This window comes from Sapajus apella, unplaced genomic scaffold (genome assembly GCF_009761245.1).
Source record: "Sapajus apella isolate SASKATOON/1434 unplaced genomic scaffold, GSC_monkey_1.0 scaffold30, whole genome shotgun sequence".
NCBI classification, from domain to species: Eukaryota; Metazoa; Chordata; class Mammalia; order Primates; family Cebidae; genus Sapajus; species Sapajus apella.
Window position 1 is genome coordinate 14,527,100 of NW_022436970.1, and position 20,244 is coordinate 14,547,343.

Sequence of the window (20,244 nt, forward strand, 5' to 3'; positions counted from 1 at the left end):
TGAATTTCTTTAGAAGACCAGCTCCCATCTGCAAGGAAATTATATTGTGTCATGGCTGAGCATGCAGAAATTATTTTTCAGAAAAGGGAGGAAGGTAGGGTAGGGGAAGAGAGAGAGATATAAAAAGTAAAGAATTCAAATCTCCAGTATCAAAACAGGGACAGGAATAGCTTGTGGACATCCCACTAGAACACAATGTCTTATTGATAATTTTTATGAACTCACTTAGTTCACCTTCCAGAATCAGTCATATTAGTTGCTACCCAGCCCTCTCTTAGTTTTATTTTACTTTTCTAAAATATATATTTTATCATCAGAAAGACTTAAACACTTCAATATCCCATATTTCAAAAGATGCTATTTACTTAAAATTATTTTTAAATCCTTGTGACAGCTGAATACATTTTTCTTCAATCGAAAGTGTAAACAGTAAATAGATAAAAATGGCCAAAACATTATTATTAAATTATATCATTTTTCCTTTTCATTGTTTTTTATTAATTTCTATCCTAGAGAAACAAAACAAATAAACAAAAAAATGGCTCTCACAAATTATATCCCAATCCCTTTTCTTTTTCATTCTTGAAAATCTTTGAGTCCCACTTCTGTATCCTTTCTAAATCTGGAATTTCCTTTTTCTACCTGGACTTTCAGATTGATGTATTAGCATTTAAGAGTGATATCACAAAGACTGTACAATGTAAGTGAAGGCTTAGGTGAAATCAAGCTGGTATGTCATTTGACGTCTAAAATAGAGATGCCAAATATGTAGCTTAGTAAACTTTGCTATTCTCTGGCAATACTACCTCTGTGTGTTTGCATTTCTTCTAACAAAGTGCCTCCTTTTTAATCTACTGCAAATTTCCTAGAGGGCAGCAAGTCCCACTTCTGATTAATAACTTTACTACTGTCTTTATGATGCATTCGAAAGTTCAAGTAATCGGTTTATATATGCAAGAAGATTATGTTTTGATCTGACATATGATTACAGAAAGAGCTAAATTCCAAAGGTAAGCATAATAATCTACAAAACATATTATCATGAATTTATGTATTTAGCAATATCCTTAGGGTTATTTGTGCAAGATTCCACCTGAGAATACTTTCTTCATGGGAGTAATGGATTTTCTGTGAGCACATATATGCTAAAGCTACAGTAAAATTACTTTTATCTTGATTTATTATGTCCACAAAAAATTATATTTCTATCTGCTTAATTCCTAATACTGTTGGCTTCTTATATTAATTAGTAATCATTTTTATTTTTCTTACTTTAGATGATACTTCGGCTACATGACTGAACCTTCGAAGTTTAAAAGTGGAATAGAAAACATAAAGACTGCATTTTCTGATTGTCACCCTGGCTCTGTTATTCTCTGTTCTATGGCATTGCTAGCCTCCCAGCTTAACTATTTGTAGATTATGAGTGTCAAGTAATATTGCTCTTCTATGCAAATATTTTCCTAATTTTAGATAACCTAAGCATTTCAAGTTATAATCAATTATTGGGAGTTTTTCTATCGTATGTTTAATGATTTATATTGTTGTCTCAATAATTAGCTTTATTGTTATGATTTTATCATTTCTAGCCTATATTATGTAGGGTACCATGGTTCTTTCATTTTTAAATTATTATAGCCTCTTTATCAGATTGGAAATGCAAATATCCTATACAATGTCATATGACATATCATGTTTATACAAGATTTGAATAATTTTAAACCTGTTTATACTTTGCTTTATAAGAAGAATACACTTGAATGTGTTTGGTTGCATATATGCATAACGTTTAACCAATGTGTAACTGTGGCTTTCATTCCTCTACCTTCCTATTTGATAGCAGGATACTGAACTCAGCCAACACAGAGCTGATTCTGGAAGTTATGTCCATCTGCACTGCCAAATATGAACATAAAGCTCATCATATGCTTATAAAATTATCCTATTAAGAATCATAAAATATTTATACAGGAAGGCCTAAAAAATGAGTTGCATGCTAAGAATTAAGCCTGGTAACCAAGTAATCTTTGCTATGCATTTGATCCCTGCAATAGGTAAGAGGTGCGCCTGTAGCAAGATATCTCAACATGTAACAATGCCACTTGGTAGCAGACGTTTAAAGATAGCCAGCCTTAGTTAACTTCTTTCATATGCTGTCCACTGCACTTGGTAAGTTTCATGGGGTGGTGTTATTATCACTATTATGTAAAAGAGAAAATAAATGTTCTTAGATGTTCTGGAACTTGTTCAGTTTCAGATGATTGGAACATTGTGGTCTTGGCTTTCAAGTATATGTCTACCAGATTCCACAGACTCTTTTTCTGTCCACTTTGTCACCTACAACTCTGAGCTCCAATATAAAGACTTCACCATATTTGAAAGAGTATAGTGGATAGTCTGATGCTCAATTTTGCATTCAAAAGAGTTGCCTCTGTGACATTATAACTGCTGAAATAAATAAATCTCCTTTTGATTCAGGGTGTTATTTAATTATTGCAAATCTCCTGTCATAGATCTGATACTTAAGTTAAAAAATTAGGCTCAGGTCCTTACCTATGATTTTGCTCTTTACAGTACTTTTAAACCTACAAAATTTGCATTCAACATTTACACATACAAAATTCATATAGTCCTTCAAAACTAAGATTGCATAAAAATCTTATGGCTTGAAATTTTAAGTATTACAATATAAACAGCAGAGACTTCATGTTTATGATAATTTTTAATAAATGGCATCAACTTTTGCATTATTATTCCATGTTTTGTATTAATTTATATCACATTTATTTTTATTTTTGAAATTTCACACTGCATATCATTTTTATATATTATTTGTTTAAAGTAAGGTTTTAACAAAGGAAGTTGCATAAAATAAGATTTTTTAAATAGAACTTAGCAGAAAATATTAATCACATTCAGTTTAAAATCAATTTATATGTTTTCTTACAGAAAAAAAACTGTTTTTTTCAGAGAAATTTTTAATTGTTATTAATAGAAAGCATAAATAACTTTAATATTTAAAGCACTTTTAACATTTTTTTAAAAACATAAGCCAGTGATTGGCTTGCTTATTTCAAATCTGACCAGTTGATCTACTTACTTGAATCATATGATAGTAAAATACATACCAACATTTTTTGGCACTGGCCAGACACAAATCCTATCTTGTCTTCCCTATGGCAAAGAGTAACATTATTTTCAGTGCTAATATGAAGTCCTTGTTAATGTTATCAACACACACACACATAAACACACCAAGAAAACACAAAAAACATAACAAAATAAACCTTATATGTTTGAAAAACTTATTTTTAAGCCACTATTTTATACTCACTTCCGCTTGGAAATGTCAAAATGTATTATGGTTAAGTTAGTTGCAAACTAAAACCAAGGGTTGCATCTAGCTTCTTATAAGCTGCACAGTGTTATTTTTAGCACTCTTACTGGTGTTGTTAAGACATTCTTAACTTCAGTTTTCTTCCTCCATCAAATAAATAATGAAAATATGAGGGATGGTGTTATATTTGCATTACATGGAACTATTCTAAAGGTCATATCTTAAAAAAAAACAAATCTTACAGAATCACAGTCTTTGTGTTCATCAACTCTAAATGATAATAATAAAAAACACTAAAGATTATTCCAATACTATCTTAATTGTATCAATAATCTCTACTAAATTTAGAACCTACAGTAAGCATAGATTTGAGAGTTCACACTTTGTATATTACTTACAGGATGTGTGACTTTGGGGAAGGTGCTACTTTTAGCATCTGCTTCATTATCTACAATGTGAATATCACATCTACATCAAATTATTTTGATAGTGAAATGGGTAAAATATATAATATTTTGCATAATTGCTAGGACATTTTATTAACTCAAAACACTTTTTTTGGTCATTATTTTGAAGACAAAAACTTCTCTTACATCTCAGTCAAGAGCTGGTAAAAATATTTGATTGTTTTATGGGATTATGATGAATAATGTTCTAAAAGGTTTTTACTTTAAAACTATGCCACACAAATATATTTTAAAGTGTCCATGATCTCTTACTGAATTTAATTCCATATTTATAAAATGGTATTTTAATTTTAAAATCAACTGCCTATGACTATTTAGCCAAATCATTGACTCATTCATGTAGATTTATTTTTTAAGTCTACAGATGGAAGAATTCATATGGAGATATACATAAAATATAATAGAAGGCTTACTTACATTACATATATCTGAAAGATATGTAAGACTTCTGTATCTACAATAGAATCAACATTGTTGATATAAAACACTAAGGAAGTAATATCTAATTAACATGTGTATTTTGTCCCCAGCTACTATGTGACCTATTAGGGCTTTTCACAGAAGAAAACCTACATATATAAAAGAAAATAATTTGAGTTTGCCAGGCTCCTTCTTGCTGAATCAGCCTACTTTGTGTGATGCCAATTTCTGCTGTTTTTTTTATTTTTTTTCTCCCTAAGGAAAAATATTGCTGAATAACATGTCAATAACATTTAAAGGGAAATAACAGCCTTAACCCAAGTTTGGAAGCTGTGATTAAGAAAGACTTTTGTCACAAAAATAAATAAATAACAAGTAGAAAAAAGTAATGTGAAGTTTAAATAAATGTGCTGAAATTTCAAAATATATCTTAAGCCGAAGAGTTCATTATGAAATTACTATATGCTAGAAATACAAAAATAAATGAAACTGTTCCTTGCAGAGAAAATGTTCAGGAAAGCTACACAATGAAAGTGATAACTGGTTAGTCTTTTTTGGAATGAGGAGGTGTCACAGGGAGTTTGTGCTACCATAACAGAACACTACCAGACTGAATAATTTATAAAATACAGAAATGTATGCCTCACAGTTCTAGAGGCTGCGGAGTCCAAGATCAAGGCACTGGCTAGTGAGGATCTGGTCTTTCTGTTTCCAAGATAAAACCTCATCCTCTGGAGGCAAAGAGCCTTGTTTCCTCACATGGGAGAAGGTGGAAGAATGAGAAGGTCAAAATCTCTTGCCAAGTACTTTTCTTTCTTTTTTTTTTTTTACTTATATAAAAAATATCCTATTTTTATTTTTATTTATTTATTTTTTCTATTATACTTTAAATTCTGGAGTACATGTGCGAGATGTGCAGTTTTGTCACATAGGTATACACGTGCGATGGTGGTTTGCTGTATCCATCACCCTGTCGTCTACATTAGGCATTTCTCCTAATGCTATCCCTCCCCCCAACCCCTTGCTATCCCTACTATAGCTCCCCACCCCCAAACAGGCCCCAGTGTGTGATGTTCCGTTCCTCTCCCTGTGTCCATGTGTTTTCATTGTTCAACACCCACTTATGAGTGAGAACATACGGTGTTTGGTTTTCTGTTCTTATGTCAGTTTGCTGAGAATGATGGTTTCCAGCTTCATCCATGTCCCTGCAAAGGACATGAACTCATCCTTTTTATGGCTGCATAGTATTCCATGGTGTATATGTGCCATTCAAGTACTTTTTATAAGGGTACTTTATCCCATATGAGAAGCCCTCATAGCTTAATCACTGCCTAAAGTCTTCACCTCTTAATATTATCACTTTGGAAGTACCTGAACTTTGGAGTAGACTAATTCAAATTATAGAAGGAGGCAATAATTAGGTGATGAATATTGGAGAAAGACATTTGAGACAGAGGAACTACATACTTTTTTTTTAAGAAAGAGTGTGTAGCATTATAAAAAGACCTCAGGCTGAGAAGTCAAAGTAGGCACCTTCTTCAAAAGTTTGCTTGCTTGGTTTTCTCATCTACAAAATTGAGTTAATAATAGTTTTCTATGTCCCTATTCAGTAAGTAATAACCAATATTGTCAAAATCATATTGCATTTTAGATGCCATGTCAGATTTTTTTTCATGTCATGCAATGTAATAATTTTGAGGTAAATGGCTTAGTGGTTTGAAGTATTTGCTGGAAACTTTGTGCCATATATTTTACTAATCAACACATTTATTTCCTAAATAACTAATTTCAAAGAGAGACAAATACTTTGAAATAAATCTGGCCTGAGTTTAAGTCCTGACTTCCTCTTTGCTTGTGCGACTTGGAGAAGTGACATGTTAAGATTCAGATGCCTCATCCTAAAACTGAGGAATACTTTGGCCCACTGTCTCTTTTCAATTAACATTTATGAACTTGTATTGTATTACTGTATAGTGAAAAAATATGGATCAATTTTGTCCCAATGTGTCTATGTAAGCTTGTCTCTGACTCTAATATTCAAAACACAAATAATGAGGACATTTTATCAAAAGACTTGAAAATATGTTTCCTGTAATGACTAATTCAAAATTACTATCAATAATACCACACTACATTCTAAGCACTTATTTGAAGAATTCAAGGATTTTTCTTTAGAGTATATGAGAGATGATATAGTGGTGTATACAATAACAACTCAGCAGACACAAGACAAAATGAGAAGAGACATCACAGAAAAACCGGAAATTGCATGTCAAATGTATGGAACGTGTGTTATAAGCATTTAGAGACAGAATGATGTATGTGCAATGAACAAGCTCAGAAAGAACTCATGTGAGAAGGTGAGCTTGGTGTCTGCAGTTGAGTCAAAAAGTTTTGAATAAACAAAAGATGGGGACCATTAGCAAACTCCTGAGGATAATGTACGGGGCATGATATTAGGACAAGAGATAGTTTCAGTGTGGCCTCAGGGAAATTATAAGGCTTGTGGTTGGGTGGATAGGAAATTGGAAGCAGATGGTGGATGTTATAGGTTATTCTGCTTCTCAGTTTGGGCTGGGCATCTCTGGACAGGCTTGTGGGAAGAGAAGGAGAGATAGTTCCTCTGAAAATAGGTGAGTTAACGGCTCTGATTTACCTGGTCCTAAAATGTTACAATGTTTATTATCAGTTCTGGAACCCACAGCTAACCCCTTTCTGATTTGAAAACACTACTGCACAGGATTATGGAGTAATTTTCTAGATATCAACAGAAACTGCTTTCCTTTTTGTTCAAATATAAAGCTATTTGGCTGCAAAAATGCAGCCAAGTCCCTATTATTTATCCTGGAAAGAAAATGAAAATAATATACCAATCTGGAATTAGTTTTTTAAAAAACTGTAGTATAACATGATTTTGAAATAAAATGTCTCACAAAGCTTAGAAATCATTGTCCATTTAATTTTATTGCTTGAGAAAAGTGCCAATTTCGAACATAAAATATATATTAAGATATTTCTTTATGTTTGTCAGCCTCACCAAAGGTAAGGATTCTGAGGTTTGTTTTTCATGATCTGGCCCCATATATAGTAAAAATAACACATGATAAAGTAGTGGCCTGTAGCTTCTTTTATTCAATGTGTTGGAGAGAAAAAAGATGACTGGTTAGGTCTCTCCCAAAGGAACAGTTCAGTAGTCAATTTGCTAATCTGGCTGGATAGGAGAATGAGACAGAGACTCCAAGAAGCATGGGAACAAGAACCACATTGTCTTGTCCATTACAGTTTATCCAATACTAGTTACAATTCCTGGCCCATAAGAAAGTGATAATAAATGGAAGCAATAGTACTAGTGGAAGAGAGATCATGATCATCAACTGACCTCTAGAAGCATCGTGTCTCAATTAAATATGGAATTTGTTTCAGTTAGTGCATCACATGAGACTGAGCAGACTAAATCTCTTTCATGAAAGAAAAGAATGTATAAAGAAGAGGAACCATGTCAAGTAGGATGCACGAGAATTTTCCCCTTGATACACTGTTATACATAAATTTATACCTAGGGGAACACGTGCTTAGAGAGAGCGAATGATTGCCTAACCTCATGAGATAAAATCTATTATGTAAAAATAAAATAAAATAAAATAAAATGAAATCTATTATGTGTTCAGAGGGGTGGCTCACACAAGAAGCCCTCAAAACTGTCCTCTTAAAAAAAGTCATTTTATACATCCTGGGGTTTGAGTTCAGGATTCTTTCTGTCAAAAGTCAATGTTTTCCCATTATCACTGTGACATCTCTAATGGGAATTCCCTCTCCCACTAATAATCCAAATATGTATCATATATTTGGATACAAATGCTTCTGGATTCAAAAATGCACAACTACGTATTTAACTAATAAAAGCACTTAACAATATTTTTATCTTCCAATGTTCTAATTAGCATATTTCATTGCTAGGAATATGTGGGACATATACACACATGCACACGGAGTTGTATTTTACAGGCACCATCTGAATTGTTTGAACAGATTGCCAGGATAGGGACCACTTGTCTCCAGATATGCATACTACATAGCATTTGAGGTTTGGCATGTCAGTCACCTCATGCCTTTTGACACCAGGGGACCAAAAAAAAAAATGTATTAAGTCCTTTCCTTTTTAAACAATACTAAAGTAGGAGTTTGGTATTCTAAAAATGATATGCAGTGTTTTATTAAAGTGTCACATTTTTGTTGAAAGTGTCCATGCATAATTTTCCCATTTGCTTTAAATGTGTCCTAATTGATAGCCTTTTTGAAGTTGAATAAGCGTCAAATAGAGACTCAACGAATCTGTTATCACCAGGCAATTACGTTTGGTTAATAACCTGGCTGTATTCTCTGTTCATATTGGACAGCTCTGTAAAAGCTCTGGCATTAATGGATTGTATTCAAAGTGACAAAGGAAATAGTAAAATTACAATACAATTTCCTTTATCTTCTCTTATCTAAACAGGGAAGGTATCTGCATCATGGCGTTAACTCATCCAGAAAGGAGAAAGTTAAAATACTATTATTTCTGCAGAATGACCTTTCTGCTGCAGTATTTGCTTGTCTCAGAATCACAATTTGATTGCAAACCTGTTGTTTAAAATATATGGAGCTGAAAATGAGCAGGAAATCTAATTTTTGTACATTATTAAAACTTGTGCAGTCTTCCTATATTCCTTATTCTTATCTCCTAACATTTAAAGCAAAATGTCAGTAATAGACCTTTTAATAGTTTGCCAAATATATATTAATTATATTCTCCCAACTATAATAAATTATAAAAACAAAAACAAATTGATAAAACTGAGACCAAACAAAAAAATAAATGTATAGATAAATTTTTAGTGCATAGAATCTTTTTAAAAAAATGTTTGTTAAATATTGATTTCAACAGACTCAGTCATTCATTTCGATTTAGAAATTAAAATGGACAGATTGATGGCATTAAGAAAATAAATAACTCACCTCAGCGTCTCTTATAATTTATACCTTTAAGACAATACGCATTACATACAGCAAAATTATCCCCATGAAATACAAATTAACTAGTAATGAAATACTTAAACAATTATTGTTATTATTTAAAGCTGTATTTTGATGTCCTGCTCAATATTTTGTAATTAATATGGGACTCTGCAGTTTGGATAAAAATGAGAGTAAGCCCAAAAAACATTTATTGGACACTTACTCTGCAAGGAACATTGATATTGTGAATAAATCACAATTCATTTCAATTTAACCCTTTGAAACTTACATTCTAGTGGAAGAAGAAGGTATGTAAACTTAAACTTTCAGTACAATGTGGTAAAGGTATGCAGAGAATTGTGAGGACCTGAAATTTTGTGGTTTTGGTCACACACAGGATGTTTGTTAATAAAATCTTCGTTAGTATCTAGAACAGCATTATCAGAGAGAAAAATGGAATCATAGTTTTGATTTTTTTATTACAAAAAATAACATTTGGTTTTCTTACACATTTGGATGTGCTATAATTTTCTATTCAACACAGTTGGACCAAAGTACTTCCAATAGTGATGATTGAATTTCAAGCAAATAATTTTAAAGTGATTCAACAATTACATGTATCTTTTGATAATTTGATGAACATTATGTAAAAAGTCTTTTTATATAAGATTGAAATGATAATTTTCTTACAAAGGAAGAAGTACAAGTATTTAAATTCAGATATTTATCAGAAATCATATCTTAAAATGAAATTTATATAATTCGTATGCCTTTAAGCAATTCAGGAAAAAATCTAAAGTTATTAGAAATCACTGCAATTTGAATAAAAATATTTTCAGAAATAAGATAGATATTACAAATTTAAGGAAATCAGCAAATAAAAGATAACATTTAAGTACTATAAATAACAAAAATATAGGATAAAATAGTAAATACATAACAAAACTGATATGAAATAACATAAAGTAATAATAATTAAAAACAATAACAACACTAAAGAAGAAAATACCTTCCAAAAATTTAATTGACAATGCAGCTGTTTCATACTTAAAATTCATATTGTAACTATAGTTGTTTTAGGGTATCAGAAAAGTTAGGTCAATATATGAAAATATATACAATTAAAGTGAAAATTTCTTAATGTTGAAACCAATTTAAAATTTTTACTGGCTTACTACATGAATTATATTATTCAGTGGTCTCTTCTGAATTCCTTGTCTAATATATTTTACATAAAAGGGTGAATTTCCAATTTTTCAAATTTTTCCATGGCAGCCTATTATAGGAATTCCAATTTGCTTCGTGGCTTCACATATTGCATTAAAGATTATGGAGATGGTGGAGTTGAGTGACTACCAACCAGCTTGGAGGCAGACTGCCCTGCCACAGGTTAGCTGAATCACCTGGACAACTTAGTTGATTTTTCTGTGACTTAGTTTCTCCATAAATAAGTAGGAATAGTAACCATTCCTATGTTATTGTTATGCAGAATGATTGAGTTCATGAATGTAAAGAGTATGGAGGAATATCTGGCATAAAGAAACTTTTGTGTAAGCACTAGCTGCTACAGTATCTGTACTATATATATATATAGTACAGATATATATATATATATATATATATATATATGTTTACACAGGCAGTGGTTTCCAAAGAGTTGTCCTCTGATCAGTTGCATCAACATCTACATTATCACCTTATAACTTATTAGAAATGCAAATTCTTAGGCCCCACCCCAGAATGACCGAATCGAAAACTCTGGAGACAGAGCGTAGCATTTGTGTTTTGACAATATCTTGGGTGGCCTAATTTAAGTGCAAATTTGAGAACCAGTGTATGAAGGGAAAGAAAATGATGATGTTGAAGATGAAGAAGTATCATCATATATCTCTAGTCAACATTGATCAGATTCTTTAGCTTTCCTAGAAGGAGAGAGAAAGGAAGACAACAGATAACAAGTGAGGGGAGAAATAAGAAGGAGGAATGACAAAGAAGAAAATAAGTGGGAAAAAGAAGCTGACTTCACTATTTTCTTGCTTTTGGGTAACCGGGGTGATGTGTCCTGGGAGTTCAAGGCTGGTCAGTGGTATGAGGCTATAGGGTAACACTGTCTGTCACTTTGCAGATTTCCTGGGCAACAGACAAGCTATTATGATCTACTTGTTGGACCAAAGACCAAAAGCCAATTCCACATCTTTTCCATTACCATTCTCTCTCTCCTTGCCCAGGACTGTACAAACTACTTAGTTACTGAGAATACTCTTTTGTGGAGTCTTAATTAAACAAAATCATTTTCCATTTGTAAGTAGAATGATGTGAGAATCATCATACATAGTATGATTTATAATTAATATGGGACTCAATATAATATGGGATTTATAATTAATATTTGGACAAAATTTAAATAAACAAGTGAAATATAACATTAAGGAATTTTATTACTTATATTTAAATATCTCTCTTATATAAGCATGAAAAATAAATCTAAGGAGCAGAAGTCAGTGGGAGTTCACAAAACATTACACATGGGTGTATGTGGTAGAAGATGTAATTAACGATTTTAGAGTTATTTTTCTTAGGTATTTATTTTTTTAATAATGAGGAAAAAAGTAGCAATAATTACAACATTAATGATGTCTTCTATTTTTAAAGATGCTTTCTTATTTTTCTTATACTAAGAGCTGCTAGATCCTTTAAAGTTCAGTACTTTGTTATTTGTAAGATAATACTATATTTATATTTCTATGAAATTAAATCACATTGCTCAAATTTTAATTATAGCTTAAACAATATTATTTTAACATTTAATATAGCAAGCATAATATTTGGCAAACAAACCATGCTGAATATAATAAAAACTAATACTTTTATCTAAAGATGAACTATGTGAATTCACATTAATTTTTTTGGAATAAAACTATACACATGAAGGGATGGAGAAATATTGCAAATATTCAATTTTTTGAATCTATTATGTTTCCATATATTCCAAAGTATGAAAACATAATTTTACCAATTCTTTATAGTTCCTACATTATATATCTTGTCAAGCTCAGAAAATTACAATATTCATTAAGCACACATTTGTGCCTCTGATTTTAAATGTATATAATATTCCCCTTATGATTCAAGTGTGTCCCCAAAATTTATTACATTGAAAATTTAATCCCTAAGTTCATATATTGACAGTATTTGGAAGTGGGGCCTCTGCATCGTAACTAGTACTAGATAAGCTCATCAGGATGGAGCCGCCATAATGGGACTGGTGGCTCTGTAAGAGAAGGAAGGGGGTCTTGAATTGACATGGACCCTCTTGGTCTCTCACCACGTGATACCCACTATCATATCATGACATAGCAAGATGGCCCTCAATAGATGCCAGCCCCTTAATTCTGGACTTTCTAACATTCAGAATGGTAAGAAATAAATGTATTTTCTTTATAAATTACCCAGTCTCTGATGTTCTTCTATAATAGCAAACAAATAGACTAAGAATTTCTAAGTCAACATTTTCCCATGTAGCTCTTCTGTTATATCTTTAATACTGACAAAAAAAGTATCCTCGTATAATTGATGCAATTTGGTTACAAAATGTTTTTCAGTCTCTAGGCCTTGGTCTCATGAGGACAAGAAAAACATTATGGAAGAAAAATGGAAGATAATTCTCATATGGCTAGAAGTCTTTCCTGCTCCATTTAATTTTAGCTTACTTAGTGGAACAGCAATATTATTTTGATGTTTACTTCCTTTATCAATAACTTCTGACTCAAATAATTTCAGAAATGTTTAGCATAACAAAACTCAATGTATCAAGCTTACCTTATTAACCTATATTTTAGGCAAATTCAACCTCCAACGCCTTTCTTTAACTTTTAACTTTTTGTTGTACGCTAAAAATATAAGAATATATGCTGTCTAGGATGTACTAGGTTTATAATTGGGAAAAAATAGTCTCAGTGTAATTGAGTTCCTTCAAGAGAGCATAAAGAATAAAAGTTGCCAGTCTTGGACAAGTATCACTTCTGATGTTATCTATTGTTGACTCAACATGTAATAACAATCCTGCATGATCTGCACATGCACCCCATAACCTAAAGTACAATAAAAATAAATAAATAAATAAATAAATAAGGTTTGAGACTGAGCAGTTCAAGATTAGAATTTAGTGTTTAAAATTACATATTTATTAGGATATCTTATATGTCTTATGCAACTGATTTTTAGAAAATTTAAAAATAATCTTGTGGGATCATGTTCAGTAATATTCTGTTTTGTTACACATTACTGGTATAAACAATATGTAACATATAAAATTCGTGTTTACACACTTTTGGTACAATTTCGTCTTTCTTTTTTATTATTTTCAGTTGAATATGCTAATGGATTCTTTCTATGAATACATATAATTAATTCAATATTTTCTTTTCAATTGTTCAAATATCTAATTCATAGAATTGTGAAGATTAAATTTGAGAATGTGCAACAAAGTACTTGATGTTATCCCTAAGACACAGAAAGGACTAAATTATCAGTTATTAACATTGTGTCATATTTGATTTTCTTGTGTAATTGAGAAGTTTGCATATTAGACTTCTACTGCTGTGTAACAAATTACCACAAATGTAGCGCCTTAAAATAACACTCAATTTTTAGCTCACAGTGCTATAGGGCAGAAGGCTGGGCACAGCATAATCAGGATATCACAAGACTGAAATCAAAGGGCCAACAAGGCTGACTTATGCAGATGGGGAAAATTTTATTTGAAGCTCATTTTTGTTTTTGGTAGAATTCAGTCTCTGGTCTTAAGGCTGAAGTCCCCAGTTGCTGTTGCCTTTTTTTGTTGTTGTTAACAGTTGGCCTGCTCCATCCTTAAGCCAGAAGTGATGCACTGAATACTTTTTATGTGTCCAGGTGCTGAAATCTGCCACCAGCCAGGAAATATTCTCTGCTTTTAAAAGGCTTGTGCAATTAGGTTGGACACACATGGATAACCTCTCTTTTGATTAATTCAAAGTCAATGCTTGGTATTTAGTTATATTTACAGACAAGGCAATGGAGGTCACAGAGGCCAATTTGATATTTTGCCCACCACAATGGCAAATTTTGTAATATATAGTTTTGTTGTATTTCTGATTCATCCAAGGACCAAAAGTAAATATTTCCAGAATATATAAGAATAACAAAAATTGTCACTTTCTGAAATACACTGACAATTAAGAGCTGATTTACCAAGTAAAATTGTGAACAGTTTGGCATAATAAGAGAGTGACATGTTGCTTTATTTCTTTTGACAACCATCATTGGGAGTCAGATTTCATGAGATCAATTCATACAGAAAGTATGCGGAGTGACACAAAGATTACATGAAAAGTTCTTAAATTTCTTTCTTTCATAGCGTTAAAATTAAACTAAAGCTTGGTTAGCACAACTGGGAAAATTAATATCAGTCATCATCTGATATGGTTTGGCTGTGTCCCCACCCAAATCTGATCTTAAGTTATAGTTCCCACATTCCCCTCACGTCATGGGAAGGACCCAGTGGGAGGTACCTGAATCATGGGGGCAGTTTCCTCATGCTGTTCTTATGATAGTGAGTTCTCAGGAGAGCTGATGGCTTTATAAGGGGCTTTTCTACTTGCAGCACTTCTCTCTCCTGCTGCCATGTGAAGAAGGATGTGTTAGCTTCTCCTTCCACCATGATTGTAAATTTCCTGAGGCCTCCCCAGCCATGCAGAACTGTGAGTCAATTAAACCCCTTTCCTTATAAATTACCCGATATCTTGTATTTCTTCATAGCAGCATGAGAACAGACTAATACATCATCATTTTGGTATTTATACTGGTATTTGTAATTAATCATGGTATATGTTTTTCCATATGATGAAAGATATTTTGTATAAGTTTCAGTATTTGAAAGGAAAAGTCAGCTCAAGTAATATTCTTTGACTCCAAAAATAACCAGACAGCCCATGCCCTTACAATTCACTCTTGCCTTCTGTTTAACCTACACATATCTGGAAAGGAAAAAGAAAAGGCTTCCAACGTCATAAATTGCAGTTTTATAATTTATCATCTTTAATCTGATTTCAGAAAACCACAGCTCATGTACTGTATACACTCTCCATTCCCATACTCTTGTAGTTACAAGAGATATTGTAATAGTTACAAGAGATACCATGAATGATGTAGCATAGATGCTACTTTTAGAGAACTTACAATTTATTGTGGAGATAAACATGAAAACAAGAAATCAACATTCAGTATGGGAAAGTGAATACGTGAAGTGCAGAAATATAGGGAAAGTTTTAAACTATAGTTCATGGCTAAAAAAAGAAATATGTATATTTATACCGAAGAGGACCAAATACATCCAGAAATAGAAGGCAAATGATTTTGATGCATTTTACAGACATCAATCTCCTGAGGCATAGAACACAGCAGAAGAGGACAAAGTAAAAGGTCTAACTAAAGATTGAAAACAAGGAAAAAATAGGACAGCATTTTAGAGAAAGATGTTGTTTAGGTAACGATATGATGAGATAGTAAAGTATGAACCATCCAGGGCATGTTGCCATGACCAATGCCAATTTTGTTGGGTACTGCCAATTATTTAAGGAGGAACTTAAATCAGACTTAAATCAGGACATGTAGCACATGAAATTGAAGAGAAAGGTCAAGACCATTTTCAAAGTGCCATATTAAAAGTTGCAGTTTACCTGCAAGGTGAGTGGCCTCTAAACCAGGCTTTGAAACATGTTCACTTAGGGAACAATTTAAAATTTGGATTTTTAGACTCCACTGCAAACTGGGAATTTATTTTTTAAAGTAGTTAAAATAATGTACCTTGATGCCGTCAAACCCCAGAACATGATTTGGGGAATATCGTTACAGGTGAGTAGGCTGGATGTTCTCCATCAGGCTTCAAAGCATTTTTATGCCCCTCTCTGCCATGACTAGTGGGTTGTGAGGCTGACCTCTGTGGACCACACAATAGTTGTCCTCTGATACTCTGAATAGTAGTCAGTTTTGAACAAGGAGACACCAGTAGGAGATTGAACAATAGGAGAGAGGAAGATTGAACTGGTGATCTCTCTTCTATCTTCCTGTCTATTCTTGATTCTTCTGATGGCGGGAGAATGTTTTCTACTGCTCCTGCCAAGCAGGTCATCTGCTAGAACCTCACTTTGGCAGACTCCACTAAAGCCAGTTCCTACAATAGCCTTTCAAGTGTGCGGGTGGCTTTCAGATAATGCTAGATCCTTACTGACACTCATTTCTTCTTGGTTCTCTCAATCAATAATATGCTCACTGAATTGCTTTCAGTTAAGCCTTTCTGTGTCATCATTCTGTTTCTTGCTTAGATTCAGACAGATACAGTGATGGTTTATGAGCATAGGGTTAACACAATCAGACTTGTGCTGGGTGAGATCGGAAGTAGCAGCAGTGTGAGGGCTTAATTAAAGTAGGAGGAACTTGAATTGGGATGCAACTCATAAGACAGCGACGAGATTCTAGGTAAGAGATGGCTAGTTTCCAGAAATTGGATTCAGAAAATACTTAGGACTTAAAATCCCCTGAACTTATTACTGCTAAATTCAGAGACAGTAGGGGAAACCAGTGAGGGAAAAGGCTGCATAACAGATAATTCACCTGTTTTACAATTAAACTACGTGTGTGTGTGTGTGTGTGTGTGTGTGTGTGTGTGTGTGTGTGTGACTATCTAGCTATAGACACAGACATTAAAAGTGGAGCATGTTGTATTTAGAGAATGGTCACATATATAAGAATTTTATTATTAGAAATAGCAATGGCGATGTTTACAGTATTGCCAGCATTCAGATGGAAGTTTAGGAGCCAAGAGCAGGGGCCAGATTATTTGGAGAGGAGATACAGTTCATTTATGAACCATATGCCTTCCACAGGCATGCCACACGTACCTAAGAGAGGTATCAAGTTTGTTTTTTGTGCTTTTATTTTTTGTAAGATTTTTTTATTTTTATAGATGTTGTCACCATAAATAATACAAAGACTGAAGCTGCATAGTACAAACAGAAGAGGACCCCTGTGTTCCTATCTCCAAATATTTTATGTGAAAAAGAGACACCATAAGTTTAAACAGTATTTTCCAAGTTTCTAAACTTGGAACAGAAGGCTCAAGATGTGCTAGGTAACTCAGTCACTGCCATGGCTACATGTAAAACCACAGTGCACTGATACCAGAACATTTCTTGGTAAAGCACTATCCATGCTATGGTGGATGTCAATTCATGTTTAGATCTATTTTGTTTGTTGTTCAGTTTAGATTTTCAATACCTAACATAAGTAAATTTGCTCTTATGTGTTTTTTTTTTTGTAAAAAATAAAGAAAACACATTGCTTTCACCTTCTTGTTTATATAGCACCTACATCAAAACACAGTTCAAAATGTTCCTCTAAGTTCTGTTGTGTTTAGAAAAGAAAACAGATTCTTGCATAAAGCAATGCTTTGATGGAATCTCTATGCTGTCAGAATGTTTCTGGAAATTGTGTAAATGCTCAGAGTTCATTACTTAATACAGAAGCTCTTTGCCTTGATTACACAGAGATAATTAACTATGCTTTTCTACTGCTACTCTTCAAATAGCATGTAATATAATGATTAGTGACACTTAGCTTGTTCCCTCCTTTTGTAATGCATTTATTATAATGACTGTGGCTACATATTGATTACTGTGGGTGTAGGCCAATAAGTATCCATTTGTTTACGATCATTATAGCGTTTCCCATCATGCAATGTCTCTCAATGTTAGCATGAAAAAAATCCAAGGGTCTGTTGGTCCAGAGCTTGTGGCTTAGTTGTGTGATAGATGGTCCAAGCCTTTGCTCTGTAATGCTTACTATGAATGAATGACACTGGCCGGCCATAGGTCCTTGAGGGACAATGAGATTTAAAACATTATCCCTAGCCTTAAAAGGCTTATGATCTAATCTCATGATAAGAGCATACACACTTTGAAGATGTTTTAGATAACATATATGAAGCATGAAGGGAATGGTAATTTGTCAAAGACTGCTGTACTCTGGCAAGGATCAAGAAGCAGTAAATAACATGACTGAAGCTTAAAGACTGAGCCTTGGGCAAGTGGATTGTAGCAAGAAAGATATCCCACATGTTCTTATTTTTATTATGAAATGCTGGTTACTATTGTTATGTGTGGTTTAAATGAGACCATGGGAATGAATTCCACATTTGTGCATTAACTAGTAACTGATTTTAAGGAAAAGGTATTACATCTACATGGTAATAACTAATGACTGCTTAACTGAAATTATAGTTTTCTACTTCATTAATATGCAGAAGTTTTACTTGCTAATTTCTAATCTGAGAAGATCAATTAAATATGATGGATATTTCTGTCAAAAAATCTTATCATAGAAAACCCATTTTATATAGCTTGCTAATGGTTTTATTTTAGTACATATATAAAAAATTTGTCTATTTACAAGTAAATAATCTGCTCCCGTACAAAATTTAAGTTTGCTAAAAAGTATAAGGACTGAGACAAAATGTCATAGATTATTTTTGAATATATGGGGAGTTATTCATACAATGGATTTCACTGTGAAATCCAGAATGATCTGCTGTAGTCATTTACTTTACTTATTAGAATTTCTCAACTAAGCAAAGTGCACATGGAAGAATAATTGCAAGGATGTGAGCTAAAGTGTATTAAATGTGAAGCTGAATGTATAGTAAATAGAATATCTCAAAAATAGTGAATAAGGTCACTACTAAGTTTTATCCTTAAGGCAGTACTTAAAATAGTGTCATCTTGGTTTTCTCTAATGAATTAAATATTTATTTTACAATGATGCTTACCTTTGGAATTAAAAACATCCAAGACATATAGGTAATTATTGAAACTATATGTTGAAATTTCCTATAAGCTTAAATGTATTCGATATCAGAATTTTCTTTCATTTGCTCTTTTACTGCCTAAGAATGTGTTATTTATATTTCTACATTGCATGAAAGTTTGGAATTTCTGAATTATCTCTTTAGACACTGGGGTGATTTGTCTCTTGACTTGACTTTGACTGATACACTCAATAAACATTATCTCCAACTACTAATCTTTTTTTTTTTTTTGATGAAATCTCACTCACTATGTCACCCAGGCTGGAGTGTAATGGTGCAATCTCACTGCAACCTCCACCTCCTAGGTTCAAACAATTCTCTCACCTCAGCTTCCTAAGTAGTCAGGATTACAGGTGTGTGTGACCATGCCCAGCTAATTATTGCATATTTTGTGGATATGATGTTTGACCATGTTGGCCAGGCTGGCCTTGAATTCTTGACCTCAAGTCATCCACCCACCTCAGCCTTCCTAAGTGCTGGGATTACAGACATGAGTCACCACAAGGGGCCCCAACTAATAATTTTGTTTGTTTGTTTTTTACAATATAAAATAAGGCCCTTGAAATAAGTCCTCAATAACAAAAACTGTAGTATCTAAAGTATTAATGAATCTATTTCAAAATGAAGACTATATTTTAGAATGAGCATTATACATTAGTATTACTTATTACTATCATTTATAAGGGGAATAAATTTTAGAGGTGTTTCTAAATTCCATGAAATTTTTCTGCAGCCAGATATGAATCTTCTACGATATAATTTAATACACCTCATCCATGAAGTCTTGCCATGTGAAAAAACAAAGCTGAAGTAAACACGATATTTAGTTGTGTTATATGCAGTTTCTTTATATTCTGGGATAAAATCCTCGTGTTGTTGAAGGACCAGCATCTGCCTGCAGACCACATTTGGAATAGCACAATTCCGGGAATCCAAGAAAGGAGAATTTCGCCAGTTATCTGACTGAAGATTTTAGACTTCTCTGTGATTCTTCTGAAGGCTTTTCCTTCCATCATTATAAAACCTTCTCAAAACATCATTAAATTAATATTTTACGGCATTCCAGCCTTAACTAATTGTGTTGAATCCTTGAAATTTATTCTGCAATGAGTATAATGCTTTTTTGA

General features: G+C 32.8%; 1 protein-coding gene across 2 annotated transcripts in view; it reads left to right on the forward strand.

The window, feature by feature from the left end:
- Positions 1-2,751, forward strand: part of CCDC102B (coiled-coil domain containing 102B) — a 391,327-nt gene extending 388,576 nt beyond the window's left edge. For both annotated transcript variants that reach the window (XM_032293720.1, XM_032293713.1), the window contains one exon: positions 1,278-2,751. In XM_032293720.1, the coding sequence (XP_032149611.1) occupies position 1,278 (1 nt within the window). In that variant the 3' untranslated portion in view covers positions 1,279-2,751. The remainder of the gene's footprint in view (positions 1-1,277) is intronic.
- The last annotated feature ends 17,493 nt before the right edge of the window (positions 2,752-20,244 follow it).